An 18,887-nucleotide genomic window follows, 5' to 3' on the forward strand; every position below is an offset into this window, starting at 1 on the left:
GATATACTACACAGCAACCGTGTTGAGTAAAGACTATTCAACTTTATTTGTTGAGAGTGCAAAGCAAATTAGTTAAAGGCCCAATGCAGATGTTTTTATATCAATATCAAATCATTTCTAGGTAACAATTAAGTACCTCACTGCGATTGTTTTCAATTAAAATGGTCAAAAAGTAACGAAAATAGCTTCTTAGCAAGAGGAATTTCTCAAACAAGAATTTTGGTAGGACTGTCAGAGTGGTCTGAGTGGGGAGGGGAAAACTGAAAACTATCTGTTATTGGCAGAGAGGTTTGGAACTCTCTCATTCGCCTATTAACTAATTTACCACCTGGTGATCTCACCAGGCAGGCCAAAACTCCATCCCACCAAAACAGGCAATAATTTCAGGTGGTCTTTTCAAAAAGCTCTTACACTAAAAGGGCATTATCAGAATTTTTGCAATATTTTCCCCAACCTCATAGTATGGAAATATAAAACACAGGAAAATCATGTTTTTGACTGGAATGGGCCTTTAAACAAACAATGTAAGTATAGTACACATTATAAAACACATGGAATATCAGAGAGAGAGACAGGATCTAGTGTAACTGAAAACGATCATCAATGATTAGAGAGGTCTTGATTGCAGTTGTGAGTATTTAGGAGAAATGGAATCCAAGAAAAGAAAGTGTTGATATGTTTTCTTGCTTTTACTTTTGGCCGAGTGAGGATAGCTGTGGAGACAAACACGGAGAAACAATAAAAACTACATCGCACTAAAGAAATCTAAGATCAACTTAGCAGTGTAGGTGATTTAACACAAACCCACAGTATGGGTGTCATCATTCCATATTATGGGTCAGGCTTAAATGATTGATATTACTCAACAAAAAGCCTGCTTCCCAAATGGCACCCTTTTTAAATCAAATCACATTTTATTTGTCACTTATGCCAAATACAACAGGTGTAGGTAGACCTTACTGTGAAATGCTTACTTACAAGCCCTTAACCAGCAATGTAGTTTCCCTATTCAGTGCACTACTTTTGACCAGGGCCACATATGGTAGTAGTGCACTATATGGGTAATAGGTTGCCATTTGGGACGCACACCTAAGGCTGGTGGTCCTCCTACCTGTTTGATGAACTGCCCTGCATTGAAGAGCTCACTGCATCCGTACAGCACCCTCTTCCCTGGCTTTGCCTAAAAGGATGCCACAAAATACACATTGTTCAAAAAAACTCAACTGAAAATATGAAGAGTTTTCACAAAATACAATGAAAACTTTTGTCACAATGTTACATGTAGATATTTTAATAAAACATTCATTAAAAAAAAATATTAAACATTTTTTTTTTTGGGAGTGATAGTTTACCTTTGTGTAGTCCACCAGGTTTTGATATTCTATGTAGTTTCCTCCTCCGACCACAAAGACGATAGCCTGAAACAGAAGGCGAGATCTCTCTGACGGGTTGAGGCTGCTAGGTTCATGTACATTATACACACAGATTAGTGTGCCCCCCCCCCCCCGTCACACAGTGAGTCCAAGATAGGCACCAGGCACCAGGACAACACACAGCAGTTGCTGGATTTAGTAGAGGCCCTGTTTGTATGTTTGTGCTGACCATGGCAGGACTCACCTCTTGAAACGGGTTCTTGTTCCTTGGGGTTGAGCTGTTGGGAGAACAGGAGTGTTTAGACACAGATCTTACAGACAGAAAATGCACGTTACTATTTAGAGGCCTTAACTGTTATCCTTGGAGCTCTTGAAGTCTTACCTCTCACTGCCGCGCAGCATCTTGGGATCAAAGTATCTGTAGTCATCAGTCTCCTGCACATCATAAAAACATCATCAATAAACCAACAAACGTATACATCACATGAACAACAAGAAAGAGACCATTTTCGGACAATTCTAGAAACCCCCAAAATCCCCCCCATTGCTCAAGGTCACCCAGTTCCTCTTATTAAAAGCAACTCCTGCATAAGCATGGGTCCTATGAAACAAAGTCAACCAATTGACTCAAGTGCGATCAGATCAGGCAGAATTCAGATTCAGGCAACACCTGCTTGATTTCAACAGAAACGTCACATTTACCAGAACTAGTCTTAAATAGGATCAGTGAAGTTAGTTTCTTCCCTCCCTCTCCCTCTACTCATACATCCTCCTTAAACCCAGAACCAAGTCTTTAGTCTGGGCTTATTCCCAAATTGCATCCTATTCCCTATAGTGCACTACTTTTGACCAAATCAAATTGTATTGGTCACATACACATGTTTAGCAGATGTTGTTGCGGGTGTAGCGAAATGCTTGTGTTCCTAGCTCCAACAGTGCAGTAGTATGTAACAATTCACAACAAAGCCTTATTGGCCCTGGTCAAAAGTACTGCACTAAATAGGTTGCCATTTAGGATGCATCCCTAGTCTCTCTCCTCTCTTCCCAATGGACCGAATGCATCTACCTCTATCTGGCAGAGCCGTGGCCCACTCACATTCTTCACCAGAAGAGAAAATACTTTGCAGTCAGGCTGGTGAAAGAGGAGCTCCCTGTCTCTCTGAACTGACTAGATGCTCCAGATTTTTGTGCTATCGTCTTTCCCCACACAGGAGAGAGGCAGTTCAGCAGAGGGCTTCTGATATCAAACCTGAACACACTGCTAAACCTGCCTGGGAGAGGAATGGCATTGTGTTCACACAGAAGAACCACCGATAGATTACACCTGTCCAAGAGGGCCATCGGATGCGGGACAGGGGTGGGGAGAGGAGGATGGAGGCTGTTGAATTTGGACTGATGTGCCCCTCTCCTTCTCGGCTCACCGAACAAGAAGCGCTTTGTACAGTGCACTGTAATTCCAGTAGCTGAGAAAATGATAATATTGTTATGTCCAATTCAGTGTTTGGAGAGGTGGGGATAGGGGTTGGGGGGCATCTAAAGCCAGTAACAGAATCCTGTAATCCCTGCTCCCTCCTGGCTGTAGACACACGGTATGAGTGCCAAATGGTACCCTATTCCCTATAAAGCGCCCTACTTTTAAGTAGAGGCACCCTATTCCCTTTGAAGGGAATAGGGTGCCACCTGGGACACTGACAAGATGGAACGGAGCTAATGGAAATTGAAAAGCGTTTGTTCATATTAAATGTTTATGGACCTGTGAGAGATGGTAATCACAAAGGGACTAAGTTGATGTAACACCTCTATAGATGTAGCAGCTGATCCAGGGACAATTAGACACCCCAGAGGGGAATAGGGGACCTGCCTCAAGCCTGGTGGCCTACACTAACAAGTGTAGTGTTGAGTACACAGAGGATGGCTTGTGAATGATTTTCAGTGAAGTGGACCTTCCCTCTGCTTCAGGGTAAGCTGGTAAGGAGCTGAGAGAGAGATGAGGAAGTGTAGAGAGAGCTTCTGGGTTAGCTGTAACCTAATCTCCAGGTTCAGTGTGCGCCTGTCCTCCCAGAGAGAGGATTGAGAGTCCACAGTGCTGCCCATGTGCTCTATTGCAGCCCTGCAGGCAGCTAGCGGCTAGGGTTTCGCACCACAGTGGAGCCCCCAGAGTAGATCAGGCCAGGCCACCCTCACAGAGCTGTTTTTAATCACTGGGGTGGCATCCCAAATGGCACCCTACTCCCTACATAGTGCACGATTTTTGACCAGGGCCCATATGGCTCTGGTCAAAAGTAGTGCACTATATAGGGAATAGGGTGCCATCTGGGAAGCATACCTGGCATTTCTATATTGTTATGCACATGACTGACCGACTTGACAGAAACACTACTACACTGTGAGGTCATAGGTCATCTGCAAGTACAGTACCAGTCAAAAGTTTGGAAAAACCTACTCATTCAAGGGTTATACTTTATTTTTCACAAATTGTGAAGACGGACTAGATTTTGTAATATAGGCAGCAACTGTAGCTAATGCATCCAGGTGACGACCTTATGAAGCTGGTTGAGAGAATGCCAAGAGTGTGCAAAGATGTCATCAAGGCAAAGGGTGACTACTTTGAAGAATCTCAAATATATTATGATTTGTTTAACCCTTTTTTGGTTACTATATGATTCTATATGTGTTATTTCATAGTTTTGATGTCTTCACTGTTATTCTACAATGTAGAAAATAGTAAAAATAAAGAAAAACCCAGGAATGTGTAGGTGTGTCCAACCTTTTGACTAGTACTGTATGTGCACGACTGCAGACAGCTACTTTACATTTGACAAAGTAGCTTAGCTACAGTTGCTGCCTTTATTAAAAAATCTAGTCACGTCTTCACAATTTGTGATGACTAGTTTCCCCCCACATATTCAGAAGTGATCTAATCAGAAGGGGGCATGATTGGAGAAGTCTCCGACTGCAGACATGAGACACCCATCAGGTTGTTCATCTTGTTGCCACTGTATTCATCAGCATGCATCCCTCCTGAATGTGATGGTGCAACAAAGCAGAAACATAGAGGAATGTCCACAGTAGAGGGGGAGGAGAGAAGAGAGGAGACGGCTCACCGGATTGGACTTCATCTCCATCAGGTTGTCCAGGATACGCGTGACTGGCAGGTTCTGAAAGAAAAACACTTTAAAAACTCTGTTCTTTCTCACCAGGTAATTAATCACTACAGACTGACTCCAACGAGCAGCCGCGTGAGATATTAACATACATGTCTCCAGGCAAAACCTTCCCATCAAAGCCAAGGGACATCTGGACATTTTGAAAACACATATACAGAGAGTATCATGATGACACTGCTCCTCTCATCTGTCTATTAAGAGACATTCAGTATCACTCATTCTGCATGCGTGTGTTTCTGTGCATAATTCTGTGTGCATGTATATCTGTGTGTGTGTGTGTGTGTGTGTGTAAAGCTACTCACATGCTGTTTAAGCACCAGGTGTTTCACCCCCTCCATGACAAACTGGGAGCCAGAGTTCATCACTCTAGAGAAGAGGCTGTGGGATAGAGAGCCAGGAGGACAGGGTCAGCACGGGGGTTAGGTCTATGGGACCCCTGAAACAAGGGAAACTCTGCAATGTCCCAAATGGCACCCTATTCCCTACATAGTACACTAACCTGGTCGAAAGTAGTGCACTGTGTAGGGAATAAGGTGCCATTTGGGACACACACAGAGAGTGCTCTCTCTTTCTTACCCCATAGGTTTCACACCGCTGTTTCCATAGTTAGATGGTGTGGCAGCAATCTTTGTGAAAGCCCTGGCAAAACAAATTATTCATAAAAAGCTCCTTGAAGGAACCCAAAACAATGTGTTTTATTATCTGTTTGGTTCTGCATGTATGAAGCATCATATGCTGAAAATGCAAGCTTGTTTGTAATGTCTTACTTCCACTGCTTGATGTAGTTGAGAGAGGACAGGTCGCAGCCAGTCTCTAGAAGAGCCTTCTTGTATTGGTCCAGATCAGTCTGAAACACAGAAAAAACCCAGTAAGATAACAGTATGCCTGTTTTCACCAAGGTAAAACATACATACAAGTGATTGAGCAGGCATTCGAGTATTAGTAGGGAATTTACCAACCAGGGACTTAAAAAAAAAAGCTTGAAGAAATAAAAACCTAGTCATCCTAAAGCAGAGTGTGACACGTGTATGGTGGTATCATCAGTACATTACAATGGCAGAGACAAGTACTTTTTAATGTAACTAAACGGATGTTACACCACAGCATCCACAGAAAACAAATAACCTTAAAAATGTACATACTGGACCAACTGGAGAACGGAACAGAGAGGGGATGGTAATCCCATGGTAATAAATCGGCCCTGGACGGGTTCAGGTTAAGGGGGGGGACAGAGATGAAAGGAGGAATACCACAAGACGTTGGCGGTGGAAAAAGATTTCCTGCTTGACTTCAGCTGTCAGGCCGGGAAAGCAGAATGGCATCTCAGAGGAGAAGGGCTATTAGGAAGACCATTGATCAACATGATGCTCCAGGACAGCCTGATCCTAACGCTGTTCCCAGCCTGCAGCCGCAGCCAGAACCCTGGGCCCATATTAATGCTCCTCAGAACAGGAGTGCTGATCTGGGATCAGTTTTGTCTTTTAGATGATAATGAAAACGATTATATGGACGAGCAGGGAACTGATCCTCGATCCGTACTCCTACTCGGAGACTTTGTGAATACGGCCCCCTGGCATCCTCCCAGCTCTTTGGAGCTGGCGGCTGGAGGGACTTGACTTCACTCCTCTGTGGTGAACTGTGGTTACTGAGGTGGTGGTGACAGGGCTTGAAGCAGAGCCAGTATTAAGGTCTTCCAAGTCTTAGCAGGGTCCCTAAGAGGCTAGTCCCCGAGCTGCGCCGCCTCCCTGAAGAAAGCAGACGTAGAACCCACAGTCACAGTGGAGGGCTGGGTGTCCTCCTATACAGAGGGCCTTGAGATGCTCAGAACAGAACAAGCTAGCATTATTGGACTTCTGGAGTAATGACATTTGGCCTCGGCTTCAAAGGGTATCGATGTTCCTGGAATCTGCTCTAACGTGTCATATCGAACAATAAAGCTTTTGAATGTTGTAAGGAGAAAAGCTGGTTTGAATATCATACGAAAAAATGATTTGAGAATTGATGTTTGGTGTTCTAAACAATGAAACGCAAGCCAGGGCCAAGGTTTTTCATATTGTATATTGTGCTGTTACTAAGACTACCACATCCAGTGAGACCACAAAGTGTCTCCATTGAGGTTGCTATTGTGCCATTTTTGGTTCCATTGGACATGAAACTGCATATGACCGTAGTGAATCAGACAAATCAACAGAGTTCCCTGACAAAGGGGCCTGTATCTTGTGGCTCCACTCCGACCTGTGATTGAGTCTAGTTTGGCATGTGTTTCATGGTGAGAAAATGTGTGACTTGAGTCTAGTATGTTTTTGATAGGGACAGGGTTAAGTCCAGTATGCGTGTGTTTGATAGGGTAAGGGTTAAGTGGGGGACAGGCCTCACCTCTGAAGGGGGTTGCAGGGCTGTGATGTAGAAAATCAGAAACAGTCTCATCTTGTCCTCTGGTGTTCCCGCTGTCACAAAGACAAAAACAAAGTTGTTTAACAAACCTTACATCAACAGGCACCTCAGGTATTTCCGACTGTATGATTTATGTTATTTCTGGCCAAGATAAGCACAGAGGCACATCTACCGTCAGGGTCACTGATTATGTCCAGCAAAGACTTCTCCAGGGTGGATTTGCTCATCAGCTTCTCCTCGTACTCAAAGTACACGTCCAGTTTACGGCTCTGTGGATGGGTCACAGAAGTTACACATTAGAGAAAGAGTACCTATAAGTATGTGCCCACCAAAAATCTAAGTTGAGATATTTTTTGTTAAAATTATCAAATGAAGGGCTCCCCGTGTGGTGCAGCGGTCTAAGGCACTGCATCGCTACAGACCCTGGTTCGATCCAGGGCTGTATCACAACTGTCCGTAATCGGGAGTCCCATAGGGCAGCGCACAATTGGCCCAGCGCCGTCCAGGTTAGGGGAGGGTTTGGCTAGGCTTTACTTGGCTCATCGTGCTCTAGGGATTCGTTGTGGCGGGCTGGGCACCTGCAGGTGAACGGTGTTTCCTCCGACACATTGGTGCGGCTGGCTTCCGGGTTAAGTGGGCTGGTGTTAAGAAGCGCGGTTTGGCGGGTCATGTTTCGGAGGACGCATGACTCGACCTTGGCCTCCCGAGCCCGTTGGGGAGTTGCAGTGATGAGACAAGATCAAAATTGGGGAGAAAGAGGGGGTAAAATACACAACAAAAATAAATTAATCCGATTGAAAGATTCATCTCATGTGAAGTTTTAGGACACCATTTTGTTTTCTGTGAGAAAAATATTTGATAAAATGTGTGAAAAGTGTGGACTGGGTTTAATGAGAACTTAATGTACCTTTAAGCCCATGGGTGTTCCAAAAATTCCCACCTCTTAAATAATCTATTTTAATTCATTTCTAAATGTTGAAAACTGATATTTCTTATGTAAACTTGAATTATAATCATCTCCCCTAAAGTTCAAATCAATTGATCATCACTATTCATCATGGAAGCAGCATTCATAACAGGGGTTGTCCAATCGTATCCACAGAGATCAATTTCGACCCAGGCTTTTGTTCTTGCCAACCAATACACACCTGATTCAATTGATCAACTAATCATAAGACTTCAATCCAGACTTGATTAGTTGAATTAGGTGTGTTACTGCTTGGTTAGAACACAACCCTGCACCCACACTGGACCTCTGTGGATAAGAAGCCATGCAACAAAGATCATAAGGCACACAACTTTTAATTAATTAGTTGAAAGCAGCTGGTTAACATTTTCTGTACTGCTATTCTTGTTAATTAGTTCAACTTGTCTTCCTAAAGCCTGTCTGAAGACAGTTTCACATCACCCACTCTACGGTTGCATGACAAAAGCACATGTGGTGAACCAAAAGATAGAAACGCATGGATGAATGAGGGACAACAATATGAATATCTCCCAGTCCTAACTGCATTAAATCAAATCAAATTTTATTTGTCACATACACTCGCATTAACATCTGCTAACCATGTTTAACGAAATGCTTGTGCTTCTAGTTCCGACAATGCAGTAATAACCAACGAGTAATCTAACCTAACAATTCCACAACTACTACCTTATACAGTACCTTAGTTGTCCAATAGTCATCTTCTTGTCCCTCATGTTGATCCACCACAAATCAAATCACATTTTATTGCTCACATACACATGGTTAGCAGATGTTAACACGAGTGCAGCGAAATGCTTGTGCTTCTAGTTCCGACAGTGCAGTAATATCTAACAAGTAATCTAACAATTTCCCAACAACTACCTAATACACACAAATCTAAAGGGGTGAATGAGAATATGTACATGTAAGTATATGGATGAGCGATGGCCGAGCGGCATAGGCACCGTGCAATAGGTTGTATAAAATACAGTATATACATATGATATGAGTAATGTAAGATATGTAAACATTATTAAAGTAGCATTATTTAAAGTGGCATTGTATAAAGAGACTAGTGATCCATTTGTTAAAGTGGCTAGTGATTGGGTCTCCATGTAGGCAGCAGTCTCTCTGAGTTAGTGATTGCTGTTTAGCAGTCTGATGGCCTTGAGATAGAAGCTGTTCTTCAGTCTCTCAGTCCCAGCCTTGATGCAGCTGTACTGACCTCACCTGCTGGATGGTAGCGGTGTGAACAGGCAGTGGCTCGGGTGGTTGATGTCCTACATTAGTCTCACACACTGGTAGGTCTTCTATCTCTGATGTCCTTCAAATCTGATCCTATTCTTCTCTCTCTCTCCGCTTCAATGACTACCTGTCCACTCCAAATGTCTTGGACAGAGTACCGAGGCTTTTCATTGTTCTACATTTTGTTAAAGGAACCATGGCATCATATGTATAAGTGTAGTTTCAGTATTTTTAGCCACTTAAATCTGAAGCAAATCTATTTATACTCGGGTTTATTGAATATTAGGGATATCAACACACAATCCCTGTGTTTCAATGCAAACTGGGCTTAATTGGAGCATCAATAATTTACGGTGAAAAATACAAAATAGCTAAGTTTACTCACAAAATATTTGGAAACCAATGGTCTGAGGTATAAATATACACTATATACTACAATAGTATGCAAAGTCAGTATTAATATTTATTTACATTCTGTATAGAGGGGGTGTTTTTGGTGCTACTGTACCCTTTAAGATACACCAATTTACAAAAATGCATCCATGTATAACAATGCAAGGTTAATTTAACATTAAAATAAACAAGACAAAATGCATTAAAAACAATATGAGTGGTGAGTTTTTATACTATTATACTGTTGTGGTTCACCAAGCTATGTTGCCACTGTATTGACTGTGACATGTGGTACGACTGCTAGCATGACACATCTACTTTCAATTGGCAAGAAATAGTCATTAATACCCATGTAGTATGCCATCATGTGCATAGATCAACACATTCATCTCTTAGGTGTGATCACTTATCTGAGGTACTAAAAATATGTTTCTCTGAGTCGCCGCCACACCAACGTTTTTTTTGCAGCTTTGCAGCTGAAGTTGGCCACTAGTAGGAACTTACACATAACTGTCAATAACTTAATAAGAAAACATTTAATTGGCTTAGAATAAAAACAACCACATGAACTGGTTGAAACATTAGATTTAATCCAAAAATAGAAGTGGGCTTAATGTGTATGTGGGCTTAATAGGTACGCTTAACTTAGTCCAAGTCAAGAGGATGCTTCAGCAGTCCTTTACTGGCAGGTTTAGTAACAACTTTATAGTGAGTGCTCTGAGATTTGAGCTCACACGGACTGCACAGCAGTCTTCCATACATGTTTAATATCTGAAAAAAAGTGTTCGTTGGATGCAGTGCACTATGGGACAGAGAGAGAACCCCCTCTATCTAGTTGTCAGGCCATGACCGGGTTTAATACTAACCTTAATGTGATCCAGAACGGCGGTGGCTACGTTAGTGTGGAGGTCAATCAGCCTCTTCTTCTCCAGAAGCTCTGGTAGGGAGCTAGTAGAGGAAACACAGAACAGTTTTGGTCCAGACTGGGCAGTCAATAACAGCGTAGCAATTAATAAATAATAATACAGAAATACTGTATATTTACATATACGGGTAGGCCGTTATTGTAAATAAGAATCTGTTCTTAATTGACTAGCCTAGTTCAAATAAAATGGAATTTCTACAATGATGCTCACCTGACAGCTGAGGTAAGTTTTGCGGTGTTGTCTGACATACTAATACTACTAATGGGTCCCTCATCCTCACCCTCCAACCCCTGGAGAAGATCAAAAGTCTTATTTTAGTGGGGAATTTGCAGGTGTGAGTGTCGGTCCATTGTTTTCAGTGAGACTACTTCATTGAACAGCTCTAGAAAACCGCCTGTGCGCCTTCTTACCATGATGCTCTTGAGGCGTTTCACCTCGTCCTCTTGGGCTCGATACGTGTCTAACTCCTCCTGTACAGACTCAGCCACCTCCGGGAACGGGCTGGAAGAGTCAAAACAACCGCTCAGCCAAGAAGAACTTCACTACAGCACAGATTGAAATATACTGTTGCTACCGAGTTATAAAGCATAACTCTAAAAAATGGTTTGAAATATACGGTTACTAATTGAGTTATAAAGCATCAAACGCAGACTACCTTCTAAATCAGTAGTTTAAAATCACACTTTAGCCAATGGAATGGAGTTTCTAACAAGCAAAGCTTGGAATATACTGTTGCTACCTAGTTATAAAGCCTTGGCCACAAGCTACCCTCTGAATCAGTAATCACCACAAGTGAGTTCCTAACCTGCCCTTGTGTTTCTGCCAGAATTTGTCTGCGGCTGTGAGGTCATAACTCTTCTTATTTTTCTTCTTGGGTCTGGCTCCGGAAGGGGAAGCTTCTGACCCCACAGATTCGTCCATACTGACCCTGTTCAGGTGGAAGTCCTAGGACACACACACAGAAATACATTAGTGTCACACACACACAGCAAAATAATTTCTACTAAGGACAGTATTTTTCCTGCAAATAAGTCATTTCTGAGTGATTATGTTTTTCAGTGTTGGGATGATGGTTGGCGTCTGGCAGAGATCCTATTGGATGTGTAGTCTGGTCATATTTCTGCTTGCATCATCGGGAAAAAAGACTGGTCCATAGATACCTCTGGGATAAACACTGATATCTACTTACATCATCATAATACCTACATTCAAAATAACAACCGTTGTCATAAATATATTGAGGTTTAAACAAAGGACTCGTGATACTGAAACTAAGGATAGGAGAGGGGACTGGATTGTACATTTTACACCAGAAATAATTTTAAGGCAGCGAGGCTGGAAAATGGTTCGTCACAAATATTTATGACCTCTGGCACAGGTCACCGCACTGAGCACATACCACAGCATTTACCCTATTCTTAATCTTACACACAAGGTAATTGCAGTAGCGCTACCTTGAAAAAAATCAAACCTTGGCATATATATATATATATATATATATATACACAGTTGAAGTCGAAGTTTACATACACTTAGGTTGGAGTCATTAAAACTCGTTTTTCAACCACTCCACAAATTTATTGTTAAAAAACTATAGTTTTGGCAAGTCGGTTAGGACATTTGTGTACGACACAAGTAATTTTTCCAACAATTGTTGACAGATTATTTCACTTATAATTCACTGTATTACAATTCCAGTGAATCATAAGTTTACATACACTAAGTTGAATCTGCCTTTAAACAGCTTGGAAAATTCCAGAAACCTTCAAACTCAGTGCCTCTTTGCTTGACATCATGGGAAAATCATAAACACCATGGGACCACGCAGCCGTTATACTGCTCTCTGTCTCCTAGAGATGAACGTACTTTGGTGCGAAAAGTGCAAATCAATCCTAGAACAGCAGAGGACTTTGTGAAGTTGCTGGAGGAAACAGGTACAAAAGTATCTATATCCACAGTAAAACGAGTCCTATTATCGACATAACCTGAAAGGCCGCTCAGCAAGGTAGAAGCCACCGCTCCAAAACCGCCATAAAAAAATCCAGGCTACGGTTTGCAACTGCACATGGGAAGAAAGATCGTACCTTTTGGAGAAATGTCCTCTGGTCTGATGAAACAAAAATAAAAACTGTTTGGCCATAATGACCGGGAGGCTTGCAAGCCGAAGAACACCATCCCAACCGTGAAGTACAAGGGTGGCAGCATCATATTGTGAGGGTGCTTTGCTGCAGGAGGGACTGGAGGGACTACCCACTGCACTTCACAAAATAGATGGCATCATGAGCATGGAAAATGTGGATATTTTGAAGCAACATCTCAAGACATCAGTCAGGAAGTTAAAGCTTGGTCGCAAATGGGTCCAAATGGACAATGACCCTAAGCATACTTCCAAAGTTGTGGCAAAATGGCTTAAGGACAACAAAGTCAAGGTATTGGAATGGCCATCACAAAGCCCTGACCTCAATCCTATAGAAATTTGTGGGCAGAACTGAAAAAGTGTGTGCGATCAAGGAGGCCTACAAACCTGACTCAGTTGCACCAGCTCTGTCAGGAGGAATGGGCCAAAATTCCCCCAACTTATTGTGGGAAGCTTGTGGAAGGCTACCCGAAACGTTTGACCCAAGTTAAACAATTTAAACGCAATGCTAACAAATACTAATTGAGAGTATGTAAACTTCTGACCCACTGGGAATGTGACGAAATAAATAAAAGCTGAAACAAATCACTCTCTACTATTATTCTGACGTTTCACATTCTTAAAATAAAGTGGTGATCCTAACTGACCTAAGAGGGAATTCTTACTCGGATTAAATGTGAAAAACTGAGTTTAAATGTATTTGTCTAAGGTGGATGTAAACTTCCAACTTCAACTGTATAAATCCCAATTCACACTACTGAGCCGTGCATACTCATAGTTCATCCTATACAGAGCGCAAAATACCATACACCCAACAACACCACGCACCATAAATTACTCAAGACTGTGGAGTAGGCGTTTCTCATGGGTAAGCCCTTCGTTTTTGTCAGTGTATGTTGTGTCTGTTAAGTCCATCATAACAGAGTGGTGGGAGTATGACAGACAGATTTGCTTCTCTCCCTCCCTGCCCCCTGATTCCCTGGCTTCCTGTCTTACCAGCACATCGTGGATGAGGGCCTGGTAGGTCCATGTGTGGTGGAGAGGGGTGGCAAGATCCAGGTTGCGGTCAGCGAGTACAAATAGGGGTCTCTGGAAGCTGAAGAGAGACAGAGAGCGAGATGAAACGAGAGGATGATAAATGTACCCAGAGTTCCCCACTGGCTAGGCTCTCCCTCTGCTCCACCAAAGCTGAAACGAAAGAAGACCTGAAATAGATCCTGCTTAGAGCTTCCCAGAGGAAGCATGACTGTTTTCACTTCATCCACCACTTATAGCGAAGGCCTAGCGAACCACTCAGTGAGTCTGGAGAGCAGAGGAGAGGAGAAAAGCAGAATAGCACATTTCCACTTCAGAGATAGACAAAGACATTGTGTAGCACAGTGTGTGGGTGGGAAGCCATTTTATGTCTTTGTCTTAGGGAATGGAGTAGGTCTTCCGTGGTACAGTACAGAATCATGATATTAATGTCTACATCTAGTCTGCTCTCTTTATGGTTCATACCCAGTGTACTAATCTGCACCCTGACCCACCTGAACTGGCCGGCCCCCATATTGTCTCCAGTGAACAGGCTGTTTCTGGCGTCTCGCAGGTTCTCCCTCAGCTTCTTGTCAAGTTTCTGCAACAAACAGAGAAACTGGGTTAGATAGTTTTGCTTCTTATGCAGCTAGGTAAGACGCCTTACATCTTCTTAACCGGATATACGCTTAGCACACAGTCTTGCAGCGTTTCACTGAGAGCTTAGAGACCCTCACCACAACACAGCAGTCCAGTATAGGGAACAAAGAGCAGTGCTGTGTAACTGGAGGAGAAACACTGCATCCATCCATTAAGGCTCTTGGAGGATCAGCTTCCACACTGGCTGCATCAACATTCCTCCCCACATCAAGAATCTATCTGCAAATACTGTATGCAAACAGTGAGATTTTGGAGGTGGGTGGACTTGGATGTCGTCCTCAAATGACTAATTTCCTCTTTCACTGTACCCACTGGGGATGGGTACTACTCTCCCAGCCCTGTCTGCACTGCCAAGACATAATACAAAGTGTATTTAGACTGACTGACAGACAGACTGGGCCCCTTGACAGCGGCTGAGGGGAATTCAGAGAGTTATAAATGAGGAAGGATGATGCTCACCACCGCAACCATCTCCGCAGCATTCCCTCTTGGACAGCGGATTATGGGGACAGCACCTAAGAAAACAAAACGGATCTGTTAACTGCCAATAGAGGGCATTGACGACTTTAGCAGAGCGTGTCTATAGAGAATATGAGGACGTGCTGTGAATCCCATGAGGATAAAACTGAGAATCGTATACAACCTGCAAGTTAGGGATGCAGTGGGTTTACTTTGCTCAATGCATCAATTAGTCACACTATCCCCATTGGCCTTTACTTTCAAAATGTTTTCCTCTCTAGGAAATATGATTTTGGTATCGCTTCCATTCAGGTGAGTAATAACAAAAGTGATGCTGCCATCTAGCAGGGAGAAAATGGTACAACCATGAACCACCTGAGTAAATGAAACAATCTTACAGTATTTTGAAATACCAAACAGTGTTCTGTCAAGGAGTCTCAATAGTGTTGTGGGACTAATAATATTCTGTGGAAAGACCCACCCAGAGTGACAAAGAAGCAGAAAAGGCTGTCTACAATCGTATCCATGATGGCCTCCATCTCTGTGTCCATGATGTCCGGTTTGTTAATCGCTAATCAAAAGGGAATAAGAAAACAGGAAGTCAAATACAATCATAACAGCTAATCATGAATAAGATCTGATGAAAATGGCAAAGTGCAATCTAGCACAGTTTCTGAATCCAATGAACTTACCATGGTAGGAGATGAGCTCTTTATTTTGATTACAGAGGATAAACATATCATCTTCGAGTGTGATGAAATTCAAATACTGATCAAACACCTACGAAAGCAAAAAATACCTTACGGTTACAAGGCTGTTCAATATCCTATGATGTGATGTGTTAGAAAATGACTAGGATGGAGTCACAAATGGCACCCTATCCCCTACATAATTGTACTATTTTTGACCAGAGCCCTACAGGGAAAAAAAATAGTGCACTATATAGGGAATAAGGTACCATTTGAGAGACAGCCTAGAAGAGAGGTTAACTAGTGTGTGGTGGACTCACCTTGGTAACCTGGGTGACAGCGTTGGCTGAGAGAGCTGCACTAGCAATATCCTCTAGTTTACTTCTGGATATGGCTGAGATGAAGTTCAAATAGTATGACTCATACAGCTGGTTACGAAGGTCCTGAGAAAAATAAACAAAACAATGGAATGTACCAATATAGTGACTAGTAGGATGTTAAATGTCTGAGATGTAATGTTTGGACAACAAATAATTGTATCTGGCCAAGGCCACCAAATGGATAGGCTCACTGGCCCAATACAGTTTTTCTTATCATCTCTAGACCTATCCTGAGTTTAATCATATCTGATGATGTAATGTTGATATTCTGAGTGAGGGATGCTTACTTGGCATATCCGGTCAATATTCTCCTCTGTCGGCATAACAAAATAGATGGCTGGCACATCCGGGATGGGATCTCTGTCTGAATGAAGCAACCTATAGAGAATGATCAAATATATTGAAGACCTTTCTAGATGAAGGTGCGTCCATTGATTGACACCAAGTCAATACTGTGTTTGTGGACTTATTTGCAATTGCTCAATTCAACTTCTCGCAAAACTGTTGTTGTCCTTTGAAATATACTGCACTGGTAGATCATTCATTTTCAATAGATACTGACCAGTTGATGGGTTACATTACTCAAATTCAAAGTCTTTACAGTCCCATTAATTATTTGTCTGGTGCATCATGATTTTAGTTCTCTACATTTACCTTTTGTGAAGGGGATTAATAGATTATTAACAGCGAGGTCAAATTGTGAGTTACTCACAAGTGCAAAGTGATTCCCATGTCCCGTAGTTCTTTGACCGCCAGTAGAGGGGAGATTATGTCCTGGCCAAACCTGTCGTAGATCAGAACCTTCCATACTGGCTCAGCAGCAGTGTTTTTCAACGGAGAAGTGTTGAAATTCAGCATGCGCTTCAATGCAGCTGGGGACACAGAAGAATACAGTATAAAGTCATGCTTGGCCAATGTTTAAGATGATGTAAATTGGAAATATTTGTGCAATAGGTGCTGCACATCCCACCACACCCCTGGCACAACCACCACTTTTGCCATACTAAACATGGCACAGGACTGGGGGAACTGGGACTTTGCCATACCATTTCTGCCAATCAACGAGTGAAATTGTTTGATGAGTGAAATGGCTAGTTAGCTAGCGTTAGCTAGTTAGCCACTCATCCAAAGGAACAATACTGCAGTCGGTTTAGCTATATCTGTCAGTCATTCACTGCGTGGCATTCCTGTTCCTTGACATGACAACCACATCAAAGTGTCTAGTGAAGTCAAGAGTAGTAGTAAGTGTAGGTTAGCCATCCGACTTGTTGCTGCTTCATAATATTATTGTAACGCGTTTACGATAGCTAGCTAATAAGTTAGCTTAGCATTGATTTCCTCGTGAAGATGGCTGGTGGCCATCGTGGAAGTTCGTATTTTATTCAACAGGCTACGGTCAGAGAAAATAGTCGGTTTTACAATGTGAATCAACAATTCGACAACCTATGTTCAGCAAAAATCTATGACCGAAACCATTGACAGACCTGCCTGCTTTTCCCGGACGGAGGCGGCCATCTTTTCTGTTTATGCAGTGACGGGGCAACAGATGACGTGGCAGCTAAGTGCGGCTTGGTTGAGAGGCAGTGTGTAGTTCGGGACTTGACTCAATGTGAGAGGAGTGAAGCGTCTGGGCCGGACTCAATGTGGCCAGAGTGAACCGAGGTAAAGGAAGTTTCAGGTTGGATATTCGCCTGAAGTTTTCCTTACGTTCACCAACAGCAGTTAGGGACCGTCAACATAGTGACAAGTCACATTTTTCAAATTTCAATAGCTCTTTAATTACTCCAAACACTTTCAAAACTGACTGTAGCTAACTCGATGGCATAGACGCACATTGCACACCCTTTAGTTTGTCCATTTTTTTTTTTTTAAATCTCACATGGTTTTACATTAATTTTTCAAAATGTAGATTTTCAATAGCTCCTTGGTCATGTGAACTAGTGACTTCAAACAAGGTTCAGAATGTCCACTCAGTGGGCCTACACATTGCACACCCTTTAGTTTGTCCATTTTCATCTCACAAGATTTTAAAATAATTTTTCAAAATGTAGAATTTCAATAACTCCTTGGTCATGTGACCTAATGTCCTCTGACTACCCTTCTATATTGCACACTCTTGTTTGTGTACTGTAAAATCACGCGGTGTAACGTACATTTTTCATAGTTTCAAATTTGCAATAGCTCCTTGGTCATCTCAATTACACATCTAAGAAGCATGCAGTGGATATACACCCATATTGCATAACCTCTAGTCATGTATCTTCTATATTGTTGTACATTATTATTAGTTTGACAATTAGGGGGTTCAGTCCAGTGTTGTGTTTACCCTTTTCTTTAATATTTATCTACAGTAATTGGTAGTTCTAAGTACTTATTTTCCCAGTTTTTTCCCCCACAGTATTTAACAGTGGTACACAATAGGAGAGAGACAGATAATATCTCCTTTCATCGTTAATATCAACCATAAAGGAAAAGGGCAAAGTACGAGAGTCATGCTATTAATTGTCCAAAGCAGGGATGGAAAGAGCTAGTGAGGTAGTCTGCAATGGGTTTGCTGGTCAATACATATACTGAACATGTAAACACAGTAATGGTGGCCAGTAAATCAACGAATAAAAATATAATAATGACAAATTAAACAAATTGTAGACCTTTAATCTTTTCCAACATGTCAACAGACACTTAACTTCAATTAAGTATGAAACATTTCACCGTGTTAACTTTCTCTTTATCCCTGGTTGAGGTACATTTCAGAGCCTCTTCAGTGTGGATGGGGTATAGCATACATTTTCAACAACAACCGACTGCACTTCCAGTTCGTGTTCTTTACTCTGTTGAACTCTTTTGTCTTCATTCCGAGGCACAGCACATGGAACCACCGTTGGAACGCAAAACATTCAATCAAAACAAAGTGTAACAAGTTATAAATAATATCAAATATCAATGCAGTATGACGAATGACGAATTGGCCATCCCATTGTGTTATATCATAAATTGTCTTACATGCCGTCACTGTTGTCAAACGATTATAAACATGTTAAATAAAGGTACTAACCCAGTCCGTCTTTAGGCCACATCCAGGT

At 42.1% G+C, this 18,887-nt stretch overlaps 1 protein-coding gene across 1 annotated transcript; it reads right to left on the minus strand.

Annotated features, from left to right (window-relative positions):
• Positions 1 to 22: 22 nt before the first annotated feature.
• scfd1 (sec1 family domain containing 1) lies at positions 23 to 17,396 on the minus strand. The gene is made up of 24 exons (XM_029687773.1): positions 17,289 to 17,396; positions 16,517 to 16,676; positions 16,092 to 16,182; positions 15,745 to 15,867; positions 15,428 to 15,515; positions 15,217 to 15,306; positions 14,736 to 14,791; positions 14,132 to 14,217; positions 13,599 to 13,698; positions 11,271 to 11,410; positions 10,876 to 10,966; positions 10,676 to 10,755; positions 10,406 to 10,487; positions 7,107 to 7,203; positions 6,917 to 6,987; positions 5,308 to 5,387; positions 5,117 to 5,179; positions 4,843 to 4,918; positions 4,478 to 4,531; positions 1,756 to 1,808; positions 1,618 to 1,651; positions 1,353 to 1,418; positions 1,112 to 1,180; positions 23 to 713 (listed from the first exon to the last, which is right to left on the minus strand). The coding sequence occupies exons 1-24, from the start codon at positions 17,317 to 17,319 to the stop codon at positions 690 to 692; spliced, it is 1,905 nt and encodes a 634-aa protein (XP_029543633.1). The 5' UTR covers positions 17,320 to 17,396; the 3' UTR covers positions 23 to 689.
• Positions 17,397 to 18,887: the final 1,491 nt, after the last annotated feature.

The sequence above is a fragment of the Oncorhynchus nerka genome, linkage group LG18 (assembly GCF_034236695.1).
Source record: "Oncorhynchus nerka isolate Pitt River linkage group LG18, Oner_Uvic_2.0, whole genome shotgun sequence".
In the NCBI taxonomy this organism is placed as follows: Eukaryota; Metazoa; Chordata; class Actinopteri; order Salmoniformes; family Salmonidae; genus Oncorhynchus; species Oncorhynchus nerka.

Bases quoted from the DNA above. Each gene is read 5' to 3' on its own strand.
- scfd1 (XM_029687773.1), bottom strand. From the start codon at position 17,319: ATGGCCGCCTCCGTCCGGGAAAAGCAGGCAG. The intron at 16,183-16,516 runs GTGAGTAACTCA...CATTCTCTATAG, and splicing joins ATGGGAATCACTTTGCACTT to GTTGCTTCATTCAGACAGAG. The intron at 13,699-14,131 runs GTGGGTCAGGGT...GTCTCTCTTCAG, and splicing joins ATGGGGGCCGGCCAGTTCAG to CTTCCAGAGACCCCTATTTG.